Source organism: Vicugna pacos, chromosome 10 (genome assembly GCF_048564905.1).
Source record: "Vicugna pacos chromosome 10, VicPac4, whole genome shotgun sequence".
NCBI classification, from domain to species: domain Eukaryota; kingdom Metazoa; phylum Chordata; class Mammalia; order Artiodactyla; family Camelidae; genus Vicugna; species Vicugna pacos.
In genome coordinates, this window is record NC_132996.1 from 63,134,982 (window position 1) to 63,151,346 (window position 16,365).

Below are 16,365 nucleotides of genomic sequence, written 5' to 3' on the forward strand. Positions count from 1 at the left end.
CTGCAGGGTTGTTTTTATGAGTCCACTACGTACATCGCATTGCCTTCTTGATTCATGTTCAGAGGATGTGGGAGAAATAATGCCTTCCTTAGTGTTGCCTCTCGGTTCATTAAAATCTGTATTTCATAGCATGAAGCTAATTATCTCACCTGAGAGATGCAAGACTATGAAAGCATCTAAGGAGTAAAACAACCCCACAAGGTATCTGTAACTCAAAGAAAAATAACCAAAATCTATGAGCTTATGAGAAACATCATCCCCACAGGGCACAGGAGGGGGCCCTGACCAAACCCGCTAACTAATGCATGGCGTGCTCAGGAAGGTCTCCCCCACCACCTCATGTTGGCAGAAAGCTCTGCTTTTACCTCCCTGGACCATCCTGTACCCTCCCTCTGAAGCACTTTTTATCTTTACAAGTATTGAAGACATTTTTTCCCCACATCCTCCTTCCCCAAGCAGGGACCTTGCCTGTTTTCTTGACTGCTGTGTTTCCAGGGCTTAGCGTGGAGCCTGATACATAGTAGGGGCTTCTTAATATTTGATGGCCAACTTATGAGACAGTCTCTCTTTCCAAATCTCCTTAGGGAGAACTGGAGGCTCGTGGCCACCTGCTTCCACAGTCCCTTCATCAGAGGCTGTGTGGATACGGATGCCAAATGGTCAGCCTTCCAAATCCATCAAGCCCAGGCTCCACCTCTCAGCCGTGAGATCTCAGGCAAGTGACTAACCTCTACCCCGGTACCCCGGGACCCTGAATTTGTTTTTCTGCACCGCGCTTATCATCACCTGCTCTGTACGTGTGTGTGTGTGTTTATCGTCTGTCTCCTTTGACCGGAAAGTGAGCAGCAAGGGATCGGGGACTTTGTTTTGTTCACTGCTGAATGGGGGCGGTCAACATAGGTACCCGCCAGCCACCACGGAGTCTGACCGATCAGGAGGGATGCTGGCCCCATATGCTGTACAGGTGCATGTCGTCTGTGTGTCCAACCTGTCTGGACTCCAGTTCCTAGAACAAGGTTTGGAACACAGTGGGAGCTTAATAAATATGTGGTAAGTAAGTGGACGGATTTCCGTCATCCTGTCTGGAAACCTGGGTATTACAGCAACTCAACATACAGGGGCCCCTTTCTGCCCCCAGGCTGGGCCACTCTGGCCAACGAAGGAAGCAGTCGGTCCCTTTCCTCTGGTCCCCAGTCTCTCTCCCAGTACAGCAAACGTCACCTCTCTCAACAGGACCACAGAGCGGCAACATCTGCTGTTTCCTCCTCCTGCTCGGCTAGAAATTGAGCATAAAGTCCGATCTGTTACTTCACCCCTTTACATCCACTTCTCTCTTCTGTCAGCCTCCAGAAGGCTCTCTTGTCATTACTGCCGGTGGTAGAGAGTCATATTCCTAGACAGACACTTATGCTACAAGGACTCATGGTTATTATGTCCCCGACGCTAGAGGGAAAAATATAAACAAAGCTCTGCCCCTGCCCACAGGTTGCTCGCAGTCTAGCCACGGAGACAGGCAGGTAAAGATCCCATTGCATTGAGAAGTCCTAAGAGAAGAGAGTTTAAGAAGGCAGAGAGCCGCAATTCTTAACACACTTTTGTAAAATTAGCTATTCAGAGAAACACACCTGATATGCACTCAGCAGCTCAGGTTTTCTATCAGCGGGAACAACTGTGAGCTTCGTAGCTGCCTGGGACGGGCAGGACAGCTGCAGGGGCTCCAGGAAAGATATGACCAACAGAATACTAGGTGATAAGCAAAACGACTCTCTACTCACTCCGCAGTCCTTATCTAATTATTATTCAGATATTCCCTATATGCTTCCCCTCCCCCTTCCCCGCCTTCAAGGTTGGGGCAGGGGCAGAGGGGCAGGGCAGGGAGCAGGAACCAATTGATAATCACATTATATACAAATGTACCTTATCTCGAGGCATGCAATTGTGAGACTTTGCTCTTTATGTCTCCAAAGTATGCACATCCACCCTCTCTGTCCCCTGTGCCCCCCCCAACACACACATGCACACACACACACACACACACACACACACCCCTTTGGATTGGCCAGGAACAATGCAGGATGTCAATATCCAACTCCAAAGGATGCTGGCGTGGAGGGTCACCAAGGCAGGGGCAGGAAGCAAACATCAAAATATCACTCATATGTAGAATCTTCAAAAAAAGAAAGAGAAAGAGGACACTAATGAACTCATCTACAAAACAGAAACAGACTCACAGACATAGTAAACAATCTCATGGTTACCAGGGGAGAGGGGATGGAAGGGATGAATTTGGGAGTTTGAGATTTGCAAATGTTAACCACTATACATAAAAACAGATTAAAAAATAAATTTCTTCTGTACAGCACAGGGGACTCTATTCAATATCTTATAATAACCTTTAATGAAAAAGAATATGAACAGGAATATAGTTATGCATGTGCATGACTGGGACATTGTGCTGTACACCAGAAATCAACAAACTGTAACTGACTGTACTTTAATAAAAAAAAAAAAAAAAAAACAAGCTCAAGAACTGGACCAGGGATCCAGGAACCACGAAGCAGAAAGAAACTGTGAGCTGGTCACAAGTGAAAAGGATGGGCTGGGGTTACTGTCTGAGAGCAAGTACTGTGATCTGAGATGTGGGGCCATGCTCACCTCCACCAACCCCTTCCCAAAGTAACACTAGTAAAAATAGTTAAGGTTTGTTGAGAGCTGACTGTGTCCCAGGAGTTATGTACCATTTTGCCCAGGTCACTTAATTCTTACAATAGCCCTGAGTGTGGTCTATTATTATTATTATTACTCCATAGCCCTTGCTGTAACCACTATGTTCCATAGCCTCCCACCACGTGATATTGCCTCCCGGGTTAAATCAAGAGATTTTTAAGAGTAGGAACAGAAGACATTCAATCCACTTTTATATGATATGAAGAACAGTGGTAATGACTAATTAACTGGGCTTTTAGAAAGGACCAGGAACTATGCCAGGTTCTACAGGTCTTGCCTCTTTCAAATCTTCAGGCAGAAACTAAAATCACACCCATTTTTTAAAGAATTTTTTTAACCTTTTTTGGTGGGGGGGGGTGCGTAATTAGGTTTATTTATATATTTTTAGAGGAGGTACTGGGGATTGAACCCAGGACCTTGTGCCTGCTACGCATGCGCTCTACCGCTGAGCTCTACCCTCCCCGCCTCACACCCATTTTAGAGATGAGGAAACGAAGAGCTATGAGGATATGTAACTAGCCTAAGGACACAACGCTAATGAGCGGTGGAGTGACTGTGAGTTCGCTGTTGCTCTGTTTTATTCGGTTAACATGATTCTACATGCTTTCCAGGAAGCAGTGTTACCCATCAGGTTACTACAATTAATAATGTTCTCCATGGAATTTCTTTTATATTAATATGGTGTTTGCTTAGCACCCTCTGTTGCTGAGCATTCATGTTATTTCCATTTTTTCATTATCATAAAGACTCCTGCTACGAATATTTTTGTATGAAGTAATTTCTTGCTAATTGCCAGGTCAGAGAGAACAGCAATTTCCTAAGTAGGCCTGAGCCAACGCCCAGCGCCTGCAGGAAGTGTACGCATACCTGGCTCACCCTATACTCAGCTCACAGAATATTGGAGATGTATTTATTGTCACTCATCGAATATATTATCACAAAATGGTTCCTATTTTCAGGCATTTAACTGCCAGTGAAACCAGCCTTTTTCCACATGACCTTTGTATTAGTCTTCTATGCTGCATAACAAATTACCACCAATTTAGTGACTTAAAATGATGCTCATGTATTAGCTCATAGCTCTTTGGGTCAGAAGTCCTGACACAAGAGTAGCTGGGATCTCTACTCAGGATATCTCATGAGGCTGAAATCAAGATAGTGAACATCTGTGTTGTCACCTGGAGCTCCAGGTCATCTTCTAAATTCATCGGCAGAATTCAGGTCCTTGCAGTCAGAGGACTGAGATTCCCGTTTTCTTACGGACTGTCAGCCAGCGTACATCTCAGAGACTGGGGGACTCTAAGGTCTTCTCCGTGTGCCTCCTCCCCCATTTTCAGAGCTATCAGTGGAGAATACCCCTCAAATACCTGTTCAGGAAGGGCCCAGGCCCTTTTAAGGGGTCCCCCAATTAGGTAACGCCAACCTGGATAATTTCCCTTTTGATTGACACAGACTCAACTGATTATTGGGATAATCATGGGAGTAATATCTCATCATAGTTACAGATTCTGCTGAAACTCAGGGGGGGCGGATTATATGAGGTACACACACTGGGGGATTTAGATTCTGCTAAGTATTTCATTAAATTATTATAATGTAGAAAGCAGAGCCGTCTTATTGTTATGCTTTCTTAGCAACTGAAGAGATTAGCTTCATTCTACTGTTTGATAATTTTCCGTGAACAAATTTCTTATGAGGTAGATTAAATTAGTTCTCGTGCATTTGAAGGTTTTCTATCATTATTACAACAAATTTACCATATGTGTCAAAAAATCGTAAACAGTCATGAAAATGGTTGTTCAATTCATTTGTATCCACAACTCTTGGATTAATTTCTGTGTGTTTTCACGGTAGAGTAAATTCTTGACATTCATGATCGAACAAGCATGGTTTCAGTACTTGCAAGAGACCCCAAAAGGCTGCGCTTTGCTGTGGTTAAATACTGAATCACTCTGGCTGCAAGGCTGCTGTGCAGACAGGCATTTTGCTAAGGGGAGAAGCCAGCCCCGCAGCGTAAGGGCAATGCCAGATATTATAAATCCTTCACCTTCCTCAGCCCTTCCCCTTGGTGAGTCACCATGAACATTAAAGCCTCTGAGAAATCTGGCATTTTGTTTAACTTAATGTTTCTCAAACTTATCTGAGAACAAACATTTTTCTTATGGCACATGGTGTACCATCAGATACCTGTCTGAGAACCAATGGTTTAATACTTAACTTAGAGAATGCTTATGGGTAAAAAGTCATTTGAAAGCTATCTGCCCTCATTTTTTCTTATCTGCCCTCATTTAACTTCATTTTTACACAAGGCATTATGTGCAGCGATGTTTCTCGGGGCTTGCCAAAGGTTTTGTGAGTTCTCTTTACACAGAATGCATTCAAATCATCGGCAAATGTGGTATTTCCATTTCTTCATTTCCCATTTTTTGTGCCATTTGTTTCCCTTGCTGCATAACTATTTCAGCAGTTTTATACTCTGTCATTTATTTTATTGTACTTATTTTATTCATTCATTAAACAAGCATATGTGTAGTGCTTGCTGTAGCCTACTCTGAACCCTCTCTTAATAACAACTCATATAATGTAAAAAAAACCCATGACTTAGCTGTCATTCTTATTATTCCTATTTTCCAGATCAGAAAACTGTAGTTTCAAATGGTGACAAGGCATTCCTGCCTAGATCCTATTTTTTTTTTAAGGAAATTGTCACAAATATTTTCCTTTAATTACATTATAATTATAAACGTAAACATATTCTGTAAAGGAAGAAAACCTCTACTCTTTTTTATTTTTTTTCATGTGCCTTTAGTCAACATTAAATATTGAAATGTGCTGATTACATTTCTTAGCCTCCAATGAGATAATTATATTTTCTACTGTTTTTCAGTTAATGTTAATAAGGTTTTATGATGCTTTTGCTTTACTTGTTTATAGTGGGTCGCTTGTTTCAACGTGTCTCTGTGTTTTGTGCATTAAGGTTAAGATTTTATTTCTAAGCTCATACATGAGTTGAACGACCATTCCCTCCTTTAGGGAGGGAGGGCGACAGAAATCGTATTTACATCAGCCAACTCTATATGTGAATATCAGTGACGTGGCTACCCTGCATTAGACACCACAGAACATGAAAGATTCAAAATGAGCTTAATATGAGAGAGGGCAGTGGACAGGGAAGCAGACCTTCTATGGCCATACAGGAAAAGGAATCGTGTTAGAGAAGACAGTGATTTGGTGAACTTGTAAATGCCTGGAATCTGTACAACTCAACACTTGCTTTCTATTATTTCGTCTGTTTCCCCCCAAAGATCTAAAATATTACTTAAACGAAAGGGGCTCCTGATCAGTTGAGTGAGCACTCCAGGCTGACATCAGCTCTGTCTTTATTTACAGGTTAGCCCTTACAAGGGCGGGGTCTACATCCATCTTACTGGTGGCTGTGTGCCCACCAGGTAACCAGGTGCCTGGGGTACAGTGAGTGCTCAATCACTAATTATTAAAAGAAGAAATGAGACAGCTCTTTGACCAAGCCAAGGAGTCAAGCTGGTTTTTAAAATGCAGGGCAGCTAGAGACTAGTTCCATGGGTCACCAAGAAAAGAGGTCTTGCAAAGACTTCACCCTCACCTGAAGTCACTCGGGGGTGGGGGAGATCAGGAAGCTTGGAGAGAGGGAAACAGGACAGCAGAGTTCCCTGGACCTAGAGAAAGAGGACAGAATCACAAGGTTTTCTGGCAACTTTCACTCCCCCAGAGACAGATCTGAGCCTCTCTAGCCCCAGGTACCCTGCCTGGAACTGACAGTTGGCTCTAGGCATCCAAACGATTCTCAGAGCTCTTGGGGTCAAGACTTAGGGACAATTAAGAAACACAGAAGAGATCTCACCTCCTATAATTGTCCCTGACAAGTCCAGTCACCTGGTACCTAGTGACCAAAATACATTCAGACCCAGGGAAACTGATGCTCTAGGTGGATTTAATAGATACATCCCATCAAGTGATCAAACTTGTCTCATGCACTTCTCTTTTCTCATTCTATCTTTATTCATATCTACATTGCTTTCCCCCCCTTTTCCCCTCCGCTCTCCACTAAGTTTCCTTCTCCATTCCAAGCCCTCTCTACTTTTCCTTCTGGGTCTGATGCCCTTAAACTCCCTTTCCTCCATCTCGGATTCCAGGTGCATGCCTTTGCCCCTACTCCAGTCTCTCCCTGCCTGCTTCTCTGCCCCCGTCCCTGTCTCACCCTGTTTACCCCTCCTCCACCCCTTCTTCCCCTTTGCCCCATCACTAGGACCCTGCGGGTGGCTGTGGATCCTGTGACTGTTTGGTTGGCTTCATCTTGGTGGGGTCCATAGCCAGCTCTCCTGTTGCTCAGAGATGTGGAGGCAGTTGCTAAGAGACAGTGAAACGTCAGTACCTGGCCCTCGAGGAAAAAAAGGGAGAGAGGAGGGGGAGAGGGGGAGGGAGGGGAGGACCTGGCGGAAGCCACATACTCCAGCAGCCTCAGCACCAGCTGAGTTTCAGGAAGAAGCATTCGGATTCTGTGAACTTTCTTCTAAGCATCCTCTCTCTGATTCCGCTTTTGAGTAAAAGAAGGGGAACGGCAACAGGGACCAGAGGACGGAAAACCACAGAGGATGCTGCCCCGGGATCCAGGAGCCATGGAGGAGGAGAGGCCGGGGGAGGGGACGAGCCTGGGAGGCAATCTGTTCTCCTGAAGCAGCAAGCGGGGATTCCAGGACAAGGAGACCCGTGTCTGCTGCAGACGGATGGCTGTGTCCTTGGAACAGAGTAAGTGGGCTCCTGAGGGCCTCTGGGGGTGCAGGGGGAGACCTTGGGGCTTAGAAAAATGAGTCTGATGGAGGGGACTCGGGGTGGTCTCCCAGCAGGCAGGATCAAGGCTGGATGCAGTTAAAGAAGCAGTGCTGGCCGAGGGGGTGAGGGGAGAACAAGTGAGGACAGCAAGTGGGCACGAGAGAAGCGAGGGGCCAAGGAGGATGCGAGCTGAGACGCTGGGTGTGTCATCACACTCAGCCTCTCTGCCTGGCCAAGTGTGAGTGTGGGCTCGAGCCGGGGGCAGAGGGGAGAGCGGAGCGTTTGTGGAAAAGGATGCTGGCATTAGGGGTGCGCCCTGGTGGGGGAGGAGGCGAGGGCATCTGGGAAGGGGGCTCTGCAGGAGTGTGTGTGCAGAAGGGAGTGGGAGAGAAAACTGGGGAGGCGTGAGTGCAGGGCAGGGCAGAATATGGGGGAGTCACAGGAGAAGAACAACACGAACGTGTGTGTGCGTGTAAGAGAGAGAGATGGGAGTGCTAAGAGTGTGGAAAGCGGGTATGCAAACGGCCAGAGTGTGTATGCATTTTTCTTAGAGAGTTATTCAAAGGTGGGTGTTTGGTGCTGATGGGGGCGGGGCCAGGAGAAGAAAATGCCCGGGGCCCAGGACAGACCCCCAGGAGCAAGGCAGGACGGCTGCAGGGCGGGGTGGAAGCTTAGTGGGAGACAACAGTGTGAGGACGGGGTCTGTGGAGAACTTTGTGGTTGCGGTAAGGCGCCTAGGAGAGAGGACAGCCGGGAGAAGGAGCACTGGGTTTCTCTGCCTGAGCCCTTTCCTTGTCAACAGAGGGAATTGTGCTTCTGCCTGCTGAGCACAGAGCCCGGCTGCAGGAGAGGCGCTGGCTCGGAGAAGTCGCCTGAGCTCTCCTCGCTGCCCACCGCCCCACCCCACCTGTCCAGCACCTCCGGGACGCATGGCTCTTTCCAGCCTCAGTGGCCGACAGTGGGGCTCCCTTGGGGTCCTTCCCTCCCTGGGAACTTCAGTAGCCATGGAGGCTGAGGACTGAGGTTTTCAGATGCCCATGGAGAACCCCCCGGGCTCCCTTCCCAAATACCCACCGCAGGACCCTCGTGGGCTTGAGCCCTCTGGGCCACCAGAAGAGATGGCCTCTGAAACCTTGAGTGTGGGAGACTCAGATGCAGCCCTGGCCTCCTAACCAGTCCCAGGCTTGGGACGGGGCTTAGGGTTTTTCAGACGTGCCAGGACCTTTACAAGACACTTTTCTTGCCCTCCACTGCCCCTCCCACCTCTCAGACACAGTCCAGAGAGGAGCACCCAGCAGTCATGGGTGAGAGGGACACAAAAGACCTGCAGGGACCCTTCCACAACCTGCTGGCCGCTGGTCCAGCCCCATCCTCGTCTCCTTCCTTTCTCAAGTTTTGATTAGCTTTTCAGACCCTGGGGGACATCTACTGGGTGTCTCACCCCTGAGGCTCCAAAGGGGACTCCCTGTGGATCTCACCGAGGGAGCCCTTTGGTGCTCAGAGGCTCCTGGGAAAGGCTTGAGCCATGAGGCCACGTGCTCCAAAGCCCCCCCTCCCAGGGTTCTGGCCCCCAGTGGAGCTGCCTTTCTGAGCCACTGGCTCTTGATTCCATAGACGCAGCCCCAGCCCTGATGGGCTCCCTTCAGCACCGTCGTTGCCAGCAGCCTAAGATGGGTGATGCCTGGTCCCGGCTGCCCTGGCCTGGGCCCCCCTGCCCAGCCATGCTCCTGGTCTCCCTCCTCTTGGCAGCAGGGGCGATGCACTCAGGGGCCAGCACCAGCTGCCCCGTCCTCTGCACGTGCCATGAGCAGGTGGTGGACTGCAGCAGCCAGCGGCTCTTCTCGGTGCCCCCAGACCTGCCTAGGGACACCCGCAACCTCAGCCTGGCCCACAACCGCATCACGGCCGTGCCGCCAGGCTACCTCACCTGCTACGCGGAGCTCCGGGTGCTGGATCTGCGCAACAACTCCCTGGTGGCGCTGCCCCGGGGCCTCTTCCTCCACGCCCAGCGCCTGGCGCACCTGGACCTGAGCTACAACAACCTCAGCCACGTGCCGGCCGACATGTTCCAGGCCGCCCACGGCCTCGTGCACATCGACCTGAGCCACAACCCGTGGCTGCGAAGGGTGCACCCGCGGGCCTTCCAGGGCCTGGCGCAGCTCCGGGACCTGGACCTCAGCTACGGGGGCCTGGCCTTCCTCAGCCTCGAGGCCCTCGAGGGCCTGCCGGGGCTGGTGACCCTGCAGATCGGAGGCAACCCCTGGGTGTGCGGCTGCACCATGGAGCCCCTGCTGAAGTGGCTTCGGAATCGGATCCAGCGCTGCACGGCGGGTAAGGGAGGGAGGGGCCCCGCCCCACTGACAGCAAACGCTCCGCAGAAAAGGGAGGGGCTTAGAGACCCTGGGTGCCCTGAACCGGGCTCCCCTCTTTGTGCAAGGGTCTCGCACTGTGTAGGGCTTTGTTGAGAACCTGCTGTGCGTGTCAGGTGCCGCCTGGGACCAGGCATTAATGAAACAGGCGCCACCCTTGCCTGTGTGGCCCTTATGACATCATGAGGCAGACGGAGAGCAAACAGTCAGAACAGCTAATTAACAACAGACAGTGTTCGCTGAGTGCCCACCATGGCCACGAAAGTCAGCCGGTGCTACCTCCTTAGACCTCACTGTTACCCTCCCCATCTTACGGGTGAAGCACCTGAGATCGAGAACGATGAAAAGATTTGGCCAGAGTCACTCATTTAGAAAGTGGCAGAGCTGTTTGCCTTCCAAGTCTATTTGACTTCTAAGCTCTGTTCTATTCCAGGAGACTCTTTTTAAGTGCTAAGTGCTGGGAGAAATAAAAAAGACTAACCCTATTTATTTTAGTACTTACTATCTGCCAGGCCTGATCCTAAACATTACATGTTTTAGCTTATCTCATCCTCACAGGAACCCTAATGAGACGCGCACACACACATACACACAGAGAGGAGGAAACCGGGGCACAGAGAGGGTCAGTAACTTGCCCAGCATCCCACAGCTGTTAAGGTTTGGAGGCAGAATGTGAACCCTGGCTCTGGTGTCCTGAAGGGTCAGGTCCTAGGCGAACAAGAAGTGTCAGGGCTTAGGTTCTGAGTCGGCCAAAGAGCCTCAGCGGAGTTCCGCAAGGTTTGGGTGTGGGGTATAGATCTGAGAAGAGAAACTGGGATGTGGCAATTTAATAACTGGGGACTGAAGGAGCCAGAATCACACAGGTTCGAAAGGCCCTGGCCTCTCCCGGTGGTGTCTGAGCCTGGCCCGCAGGCAGCATTCAGCTGTGGCCGCCAGTCAGCAGCCCCACTGTGTGGCCTCACTAAGCCTCGGCAGTCATAGCTGGGGACACTCCCTAGGGGCCGTCCCAGAGCCCGGGCTCAGAGTGTGATACAGAGAAGTGATGCTGAATGAAGTGGGAGGGAGAGGAGGACTGAGTGGGGAGCCCAGGATCAAAATAGTTTGGGGGGGAGGGGGCTGTGGGTCACGATTCCATTGTTCCCACAGAGCTGTGGGAGGAAGTTCTCTGGGACCAAAATAGCTGGGGACTGAGATGGGACGATGGTAGGGGGCATGAAGAGGGGGCTGCCTGGAGTGATGTTCCCACCAGCTTCACCTCTGCCGGCCACACCTCCGCCCCTCTCTCCTGTGCACTGAGGACAGAAGGGGCACGTGGGGGCTCCTCCATCACCTCTGAGGTCCCTGCTGCCGTACACACTCCCAGCAAGCGGGAGAGGGGTCCAAGGTCCCATCAGCACAGCCTCAGGGCAGTACAGCTGAGGGACCCGAGCCGCAGCAAGGGAATGGGACTGGCCTCTGGCCACCACTGGCAACGCAGCTTCCCTGTTCCTCCGCAGAACGCACTTTGTGCCACGTCACACTCCCTGAGATATTTCCTGTCGGGGGCAAAGAACTTGCCAGTGTAGGTAGGACAAGGGGACCTTCTTCCCTTTGTCTTTTTCTGCTTCGTCCTTTTTCTTCATGAGATTCCCATTACTATCCCTAATTTTTGGACAAATCCCAACAAAGAGGGCCATAAGGGCACCTGTGGGATATAAACCAACTTCTAGACTGGCCCCTTGACTTGACCAGAGGGCTTTGTCAGCCCCAGACTCCCATCCTGCACTCCTGCGGACTCTGCCAATTGCCCTCAGGGTCCCCACGTCTCTGCCTCGCAGTGCCTCCCCATCACCGCACTCATGCGCACAGTAGACTTTGGGGTTCGGCATCTTCCAGGTCCAAGAGGATAGCCCCGTGATGGCCGACGCCAAGTGTGACCTTGTCCTGGGCAGGGTCTGGAATTCTGTGCAAACAGCCTACAGAGACCCTTCCACTTGGGATCTGGGGCAGGGTGCACCCTTCCTCTGAGCCTGACTCCCCATTTCTAAGGGGAATAATGCTCACCCATTTCTCACAAGGGTCAATCCAAATCCATTATTTTCTTCTTTGCCCTCAAAAATAAACAGCATGTAGGCACCACATAATTTTTAAATCTCCTTCACATTGACTCTCATAGATAATTGGTTAAATTATCCCCTTCTTACATATTTCCTTTCTTCATAAGAGCCATAAAAGAAAACTAGACTTGCCCAAGGTGAAAGCTTGGTTAACCTTTCTCCCCTGAATGAGGGATGGCGGCTGCTCGGAAGCCAGTGCCTGTCGCTGCGGGGCAGAATGCTACCGGCCTGCCTCCCCTCCCAGGCACAGTAAGACGAAACCACCGACAGCCAGCACGTATTTGTACAAGTGACCCTGGAAGGATGTGGTGGGACCATCAGTGTTGGAAAGAGCAGTAATCCCACTGATGGAGAAGCCTCTTCCTGCAGAAGTCTGTGTGCGGAATATGACCCCACTGCTCCGTCCAGGGAGCCCAACCTAGGATGATAGTAAAAACTCATACACCTACACAGTCCTTACTATAAACCAAGAACACGCCGGTTATACACGCTGGCTCACTGGATCCTCACTGTAACCCTAAGTCAGAGTTAGTTTTATTATCCTCGTTTTACAGATGAAGAAACCAAGGCACAGAGAGTGTAAGTGACTTAGGTGCAATCACACAGCTAGGAAGGGATAGAGGGGGATTTGAACCCAGGCCACCAGCTGCAGAGCCCCGTATGCTTAACCCGACCCTCTGTGTATCTGGAAAAGCCACATGGGGTAGGAGAAAGACCCAATCCTTCGGAGTTGGACAGAGTCATTCATTCATATATTCATTTAACAAAGATGCACTGAGCACCTATGAGGGCAGGACCCTGTTCTGATGCTCCGTACCGGTACCACCGGAGGGAAGGAGACGGACGATAAACTGTGAGACAGTGGTAAATACAGTGGGGAAAACTTAAGCACTGTAGGTAAGACAGAGAGCACCTAGAGGAAGGTGGAATGGGGGTTGCTATTTTATAAAGGATCACAAAGGGAGACCTCCCTGATAAGGTGATGTTTGAGCGAAGTCCCAGAAGAAGTAAGGGATCAAGCTGTGCAGAGATCCAGGGGAGAAGTATCCTCACAGGGGACACATACAAAGGCTCCTCCCCCCCCCGAAAGTGGCCGCACTCAGGGTGATGGGAGAATGGCCAAGAGGCGTGCAGATGGGGCAGAGCAAACGAGAGCGGACGGGATGAGGAAGGCCCGAGTGGGAAGGAGGAGATGCCAGGGGAGGGTTTCCAGCAGAGAGGGAGGTGGTGGGACGTCAGGTTGGAAAGGATCGCTCAGCCAGCTGTGTCCCGATGGTTTAAAGGCAGAAGCCTAGAAACCAGCTCGGAGGCTATTGCACGAGATGAAGATGATGTCCCACAGAAGCCCCGGGTCTACTGTTAGCAGTGGCTATTGGACTTTGGGCAAGTTACTAACCTCTCGTAGTGGCGATTGCCACATCTATGAAAGTAGAAATAAAATACTTGTCCTGAGGGTTGTTGAGGGCACTAAAGAAGCTGGGTAAAACATTTAGTACGTGGAGGAAACTCAATAAAAACCCATCTTCTCCTGGGAGGGGTGGGTCCTGCTCTCTCCTCCAGGCACCTCACCCTCTCCGGGTTCTATGTTGCAGATTCTCAGCTGGCTGAGTGCCGCGGTCCCCCGGAAGTCGAGGGTGCCCCCCTCTTCTCCCTCACTGAGGAGAGCTTCAAGGCCTGCCACCTGACCCTGACCCTGGACGATTACCTCTTCATCGCCTTTGTGGGTTTCGTGGTCTCCATCGCATCCGTGGCCACCAACTTCCTCCTGGGCATCACCGCCAACTGCTGTCACCGTTGGAGCAAGGCCAGCGAAGAGGAAGAGATCTGACGTGGGTGCTGGTGGCCCTCCACGCTGCCAACCGCCACTGCCGCTGACCACCGGGCACCCACCCTGGCTGCCCGCTCTGGTTCCGTGGCGCCAGGGGCCACCTCTATGTGGAATATGACTCCCACTGACTCAAGCAAGGTCAGGAAACTACTTTTGTGTGAGTGTCTGCTGTGGGGCAGGCACCATGCTAGGAACTGGGACCATTAGATGAATCAGAGCTAGACCCTGCCCTCCAGCACTCAGCTCTCATAGAGGAGGGAGACTCGAAAACTCTTCCCTTTAAGACATTTGTCAGCACTCTGAGCACATAGTGATGGAAGCCCAGAGCACGGGTCATCAACCGTGCCTAGAAAAGACCAAGAGAATTACAAGAGTGGAAGTGCTTTGTGAACTGGGTCATCTAAAAATGTCTGCTTTGTCAGGTAGATGAAGAATGGCAGACATAAGCCAATGACAGAGGCCAGAGCGAGCCTGGTGTGTTGAGAACAGTGGACACTCCCTGGTGATTTTCGTATACAGGGTGGGAGTGGCAGGGGACCAAAGCGTTCCCTCTGGCCCGCCATCTGCCAGCTCTTGGCATTGCCCACCCCTGCCTCTGGAGGGTGAGATCCCCTCCGAGCCAGCCCCCTGAGCCTCCTCCTACCCACAGCCACTAGGTGAGACCGCCTCCTGCTGGCTGGCCCCATCCTACATGGCCATTGTTGCCTGCTGGCAAGGTCCCAGGTAGCAAACTGAGGATGGACCCTTTCTCCTACCCCTGTCTCCTGCCTCTCACTCGAGCGTGGGCTTCAGAGAGGGGACCAGCAGCGCGGCAGCAGGAGTCCTGGCACCCTGGGAGCCCTCATCTTGCGACTGTTCTTGCCACGGTGCTCACACCACGGGATCTGACCAGGGAAGTGCGCAGTAGGCTGCAGCCCCGGAGCAGGATGGTACCCAGGACCGAGGGAAGAAAGAAGTCACCACAGTTGTGACCAGAGGAGGATTTGCTCTTCCTTCTAAGCGACTGGACTGTCAAGCACAAGGGTGAGAGAGCTGTTAATTACCAAGCACTTGCCAGTGCCAGGCACTGTGATAAGCTCTCTCCACAGACAATCCCCTTTCATGCACACAGCATCTTCCCAGGCGAGCATGGTGGTCCCCGTTTTACAGAACTTAAGGAAGTAAGGCTCAGAGAGGTTAAAGCCACATGCTACTTAACGAACAACACAAAGTCTGTGCTCTTTCTGCTACCCATCCAGGCTGGGGAACCTCAGAACTCCCTCTAACGTTTGTCTAAGTTCAAAGTCAATAGTGCTAATGAAGCTCCCCAGAAAGACCAGGCACTCTCCTGGGCACGTTCAACTCTGTGGACTCGCTTATTTCAATTCTCCCAGCAGCACTGCCTAGCGGTTTTTATTAGTCCCATTTTACAAAAGAATTCACTGTAGAGGGCTGAGTGTCGTACCCCAAGTTATCTGGGACAAACTCTAGAGGGAAAGTGATAGGGAGCTCCATTCAGGGAAACTGTGTCTAATCCGTCAGTCAAAACATCCAGTAACTTCACGAGCAAAGCACAATTGTCATCATGATGTCATCGTCTTCACCTTGGCCATCAGTTTCGTCATCCTCACGATTATCTTCCCTGCGTTTGTTCAGCGCTGGACAGTTTATGAAGCACTTTGACATCGTTCTCCTTGACTTTTCATGCCCCTGTGTGGGAGGCAAACCAAACATCATCACTCCTGTTTTACAGATGGAAAAACAGAGACTCAAGAGCGGGTGGGACTTGACTCCGCGGCGGGGTGGGCTCACCTCCAGCGCTGTCTTTCCAGTGCTTCCCCAGGTGCTCGAGGAGGAAGATGCCTGGGAGGGCTGGGTAGGGGGGCCCTGGGATTCAGCAGCCATGAAGGCCCTAATGGATCATCTAAATAAAGGGCAGTAAAGCTGGCTGCCTTACTGACTGAGATACGCTCATGTTAAGGCAAATGGCAGCCTCTGAGACAGAAGTAGCACAGAGCACATCTGAAAAGGAGACACCCACCTTGCAACATGTAAAGAACGCACCAGAACAGGTGGCCTTGGGGGCAATCGCACAAAAAAGTGAGATCTCTGGGAAACAGAAGAGGAAGCTGTGTTAATCCATCCGACTTGAGCTCTGCTGTGCTGTGTTGGAAGAGATACAAAGGGAGCAGGAAGGCAGCAGGGTGAGGACCTCTTTAGGAGATGGGGGGCCTCCAGGCACAGCCCAGCACGTGGGCAAGGCTGGCGGGGATGAGAATTAACACAGGGACTTTCTGCCTTGCCCCTGGCTCCAGCAAGCTTGCATCACCCATCCTCCAGGCAGGCTCACAAGGAATGAAGCAGCAGCCTTCCCCTCCTCATGCTTCCCTGAGCTGGTCAAACAAGCGTGCCCGAAGTTTGCCAGACCTGGGTACTTGAACTCTGTGTCTCCTGCATCTCACTTACAACATCTGGGAGCAGAACTGTGCCCTCTTTTCTGCCGCTGTACCCTGGGACGGCCGACCGGGGCTGCTCTCCACCAGTCAAGCTCACAGCC

The 16,365-nt window shown here is 50.9% G+C and overlaps 1 protein-coding gene and 1 long non-coding RNA gene across 2 annotated transcripts; one reads left to right on the forward strand and one right to left on the reverse strand.

Annotated features, from left to right (window-relative positions):
• Window positions 1-1,931: 1,931 nt before the first annotated feature.
• Window positions 1,932-13,794, reverse strand: LOC140699057 (uncharacterized). Its single transcript, XR_012077079.1, has 3 exons — window positions 13,707-13,794; window positions 6,350-6,422; window positions 1,932-2,167 (listed from the first exon to the last, which is right to left on the reverse strand). It is a non-coding gene; the product is annotated as an uncharacterized lncRNA (long non-coding RNA).
• Window positions 9,190-15,213, forward strand: LRRC55 (leucine rich repeat containing 55). The gene is made up of 2 exons (XM_015247847.3): window positions 9,190-9,867; window positions 13,594-15,213. The coding sequence occupies exons 1-2, from the start codon at window positions 9,207-9,209 to the stop codon at window positions 13,827-13,829; spliced, it is 897 nt and encodes a 298-aa protein (XP_015103333.2). The 5' UTR covers window positions 9,190-9,206; the 3' UTR covers window positions 13,830-15,213.
• The last annotated feature ends 1,152 nt before the right edge of the window (window positions 15,214-16,365 follow it).

What these genes read in the sequence shown, in the direction of transcription:
- LRRC55 (XM_015247847.3), top strand. Translation starts at nt 9,207, where the DNA reads ATGGGTGATGCCTGGTCCCGGCTGCCCTGGCCTGGGCCCCCCTGCCCA. An exon ending in GATCCAGCGCTGCACGGCGG is followed by an intron (nt 9,868 to 13,593) that starts GTAAGGGAGGGA and finishes TCTATGTTGCAG; the next exon opens with ATTCTCAGCTGGCTGAGTGC.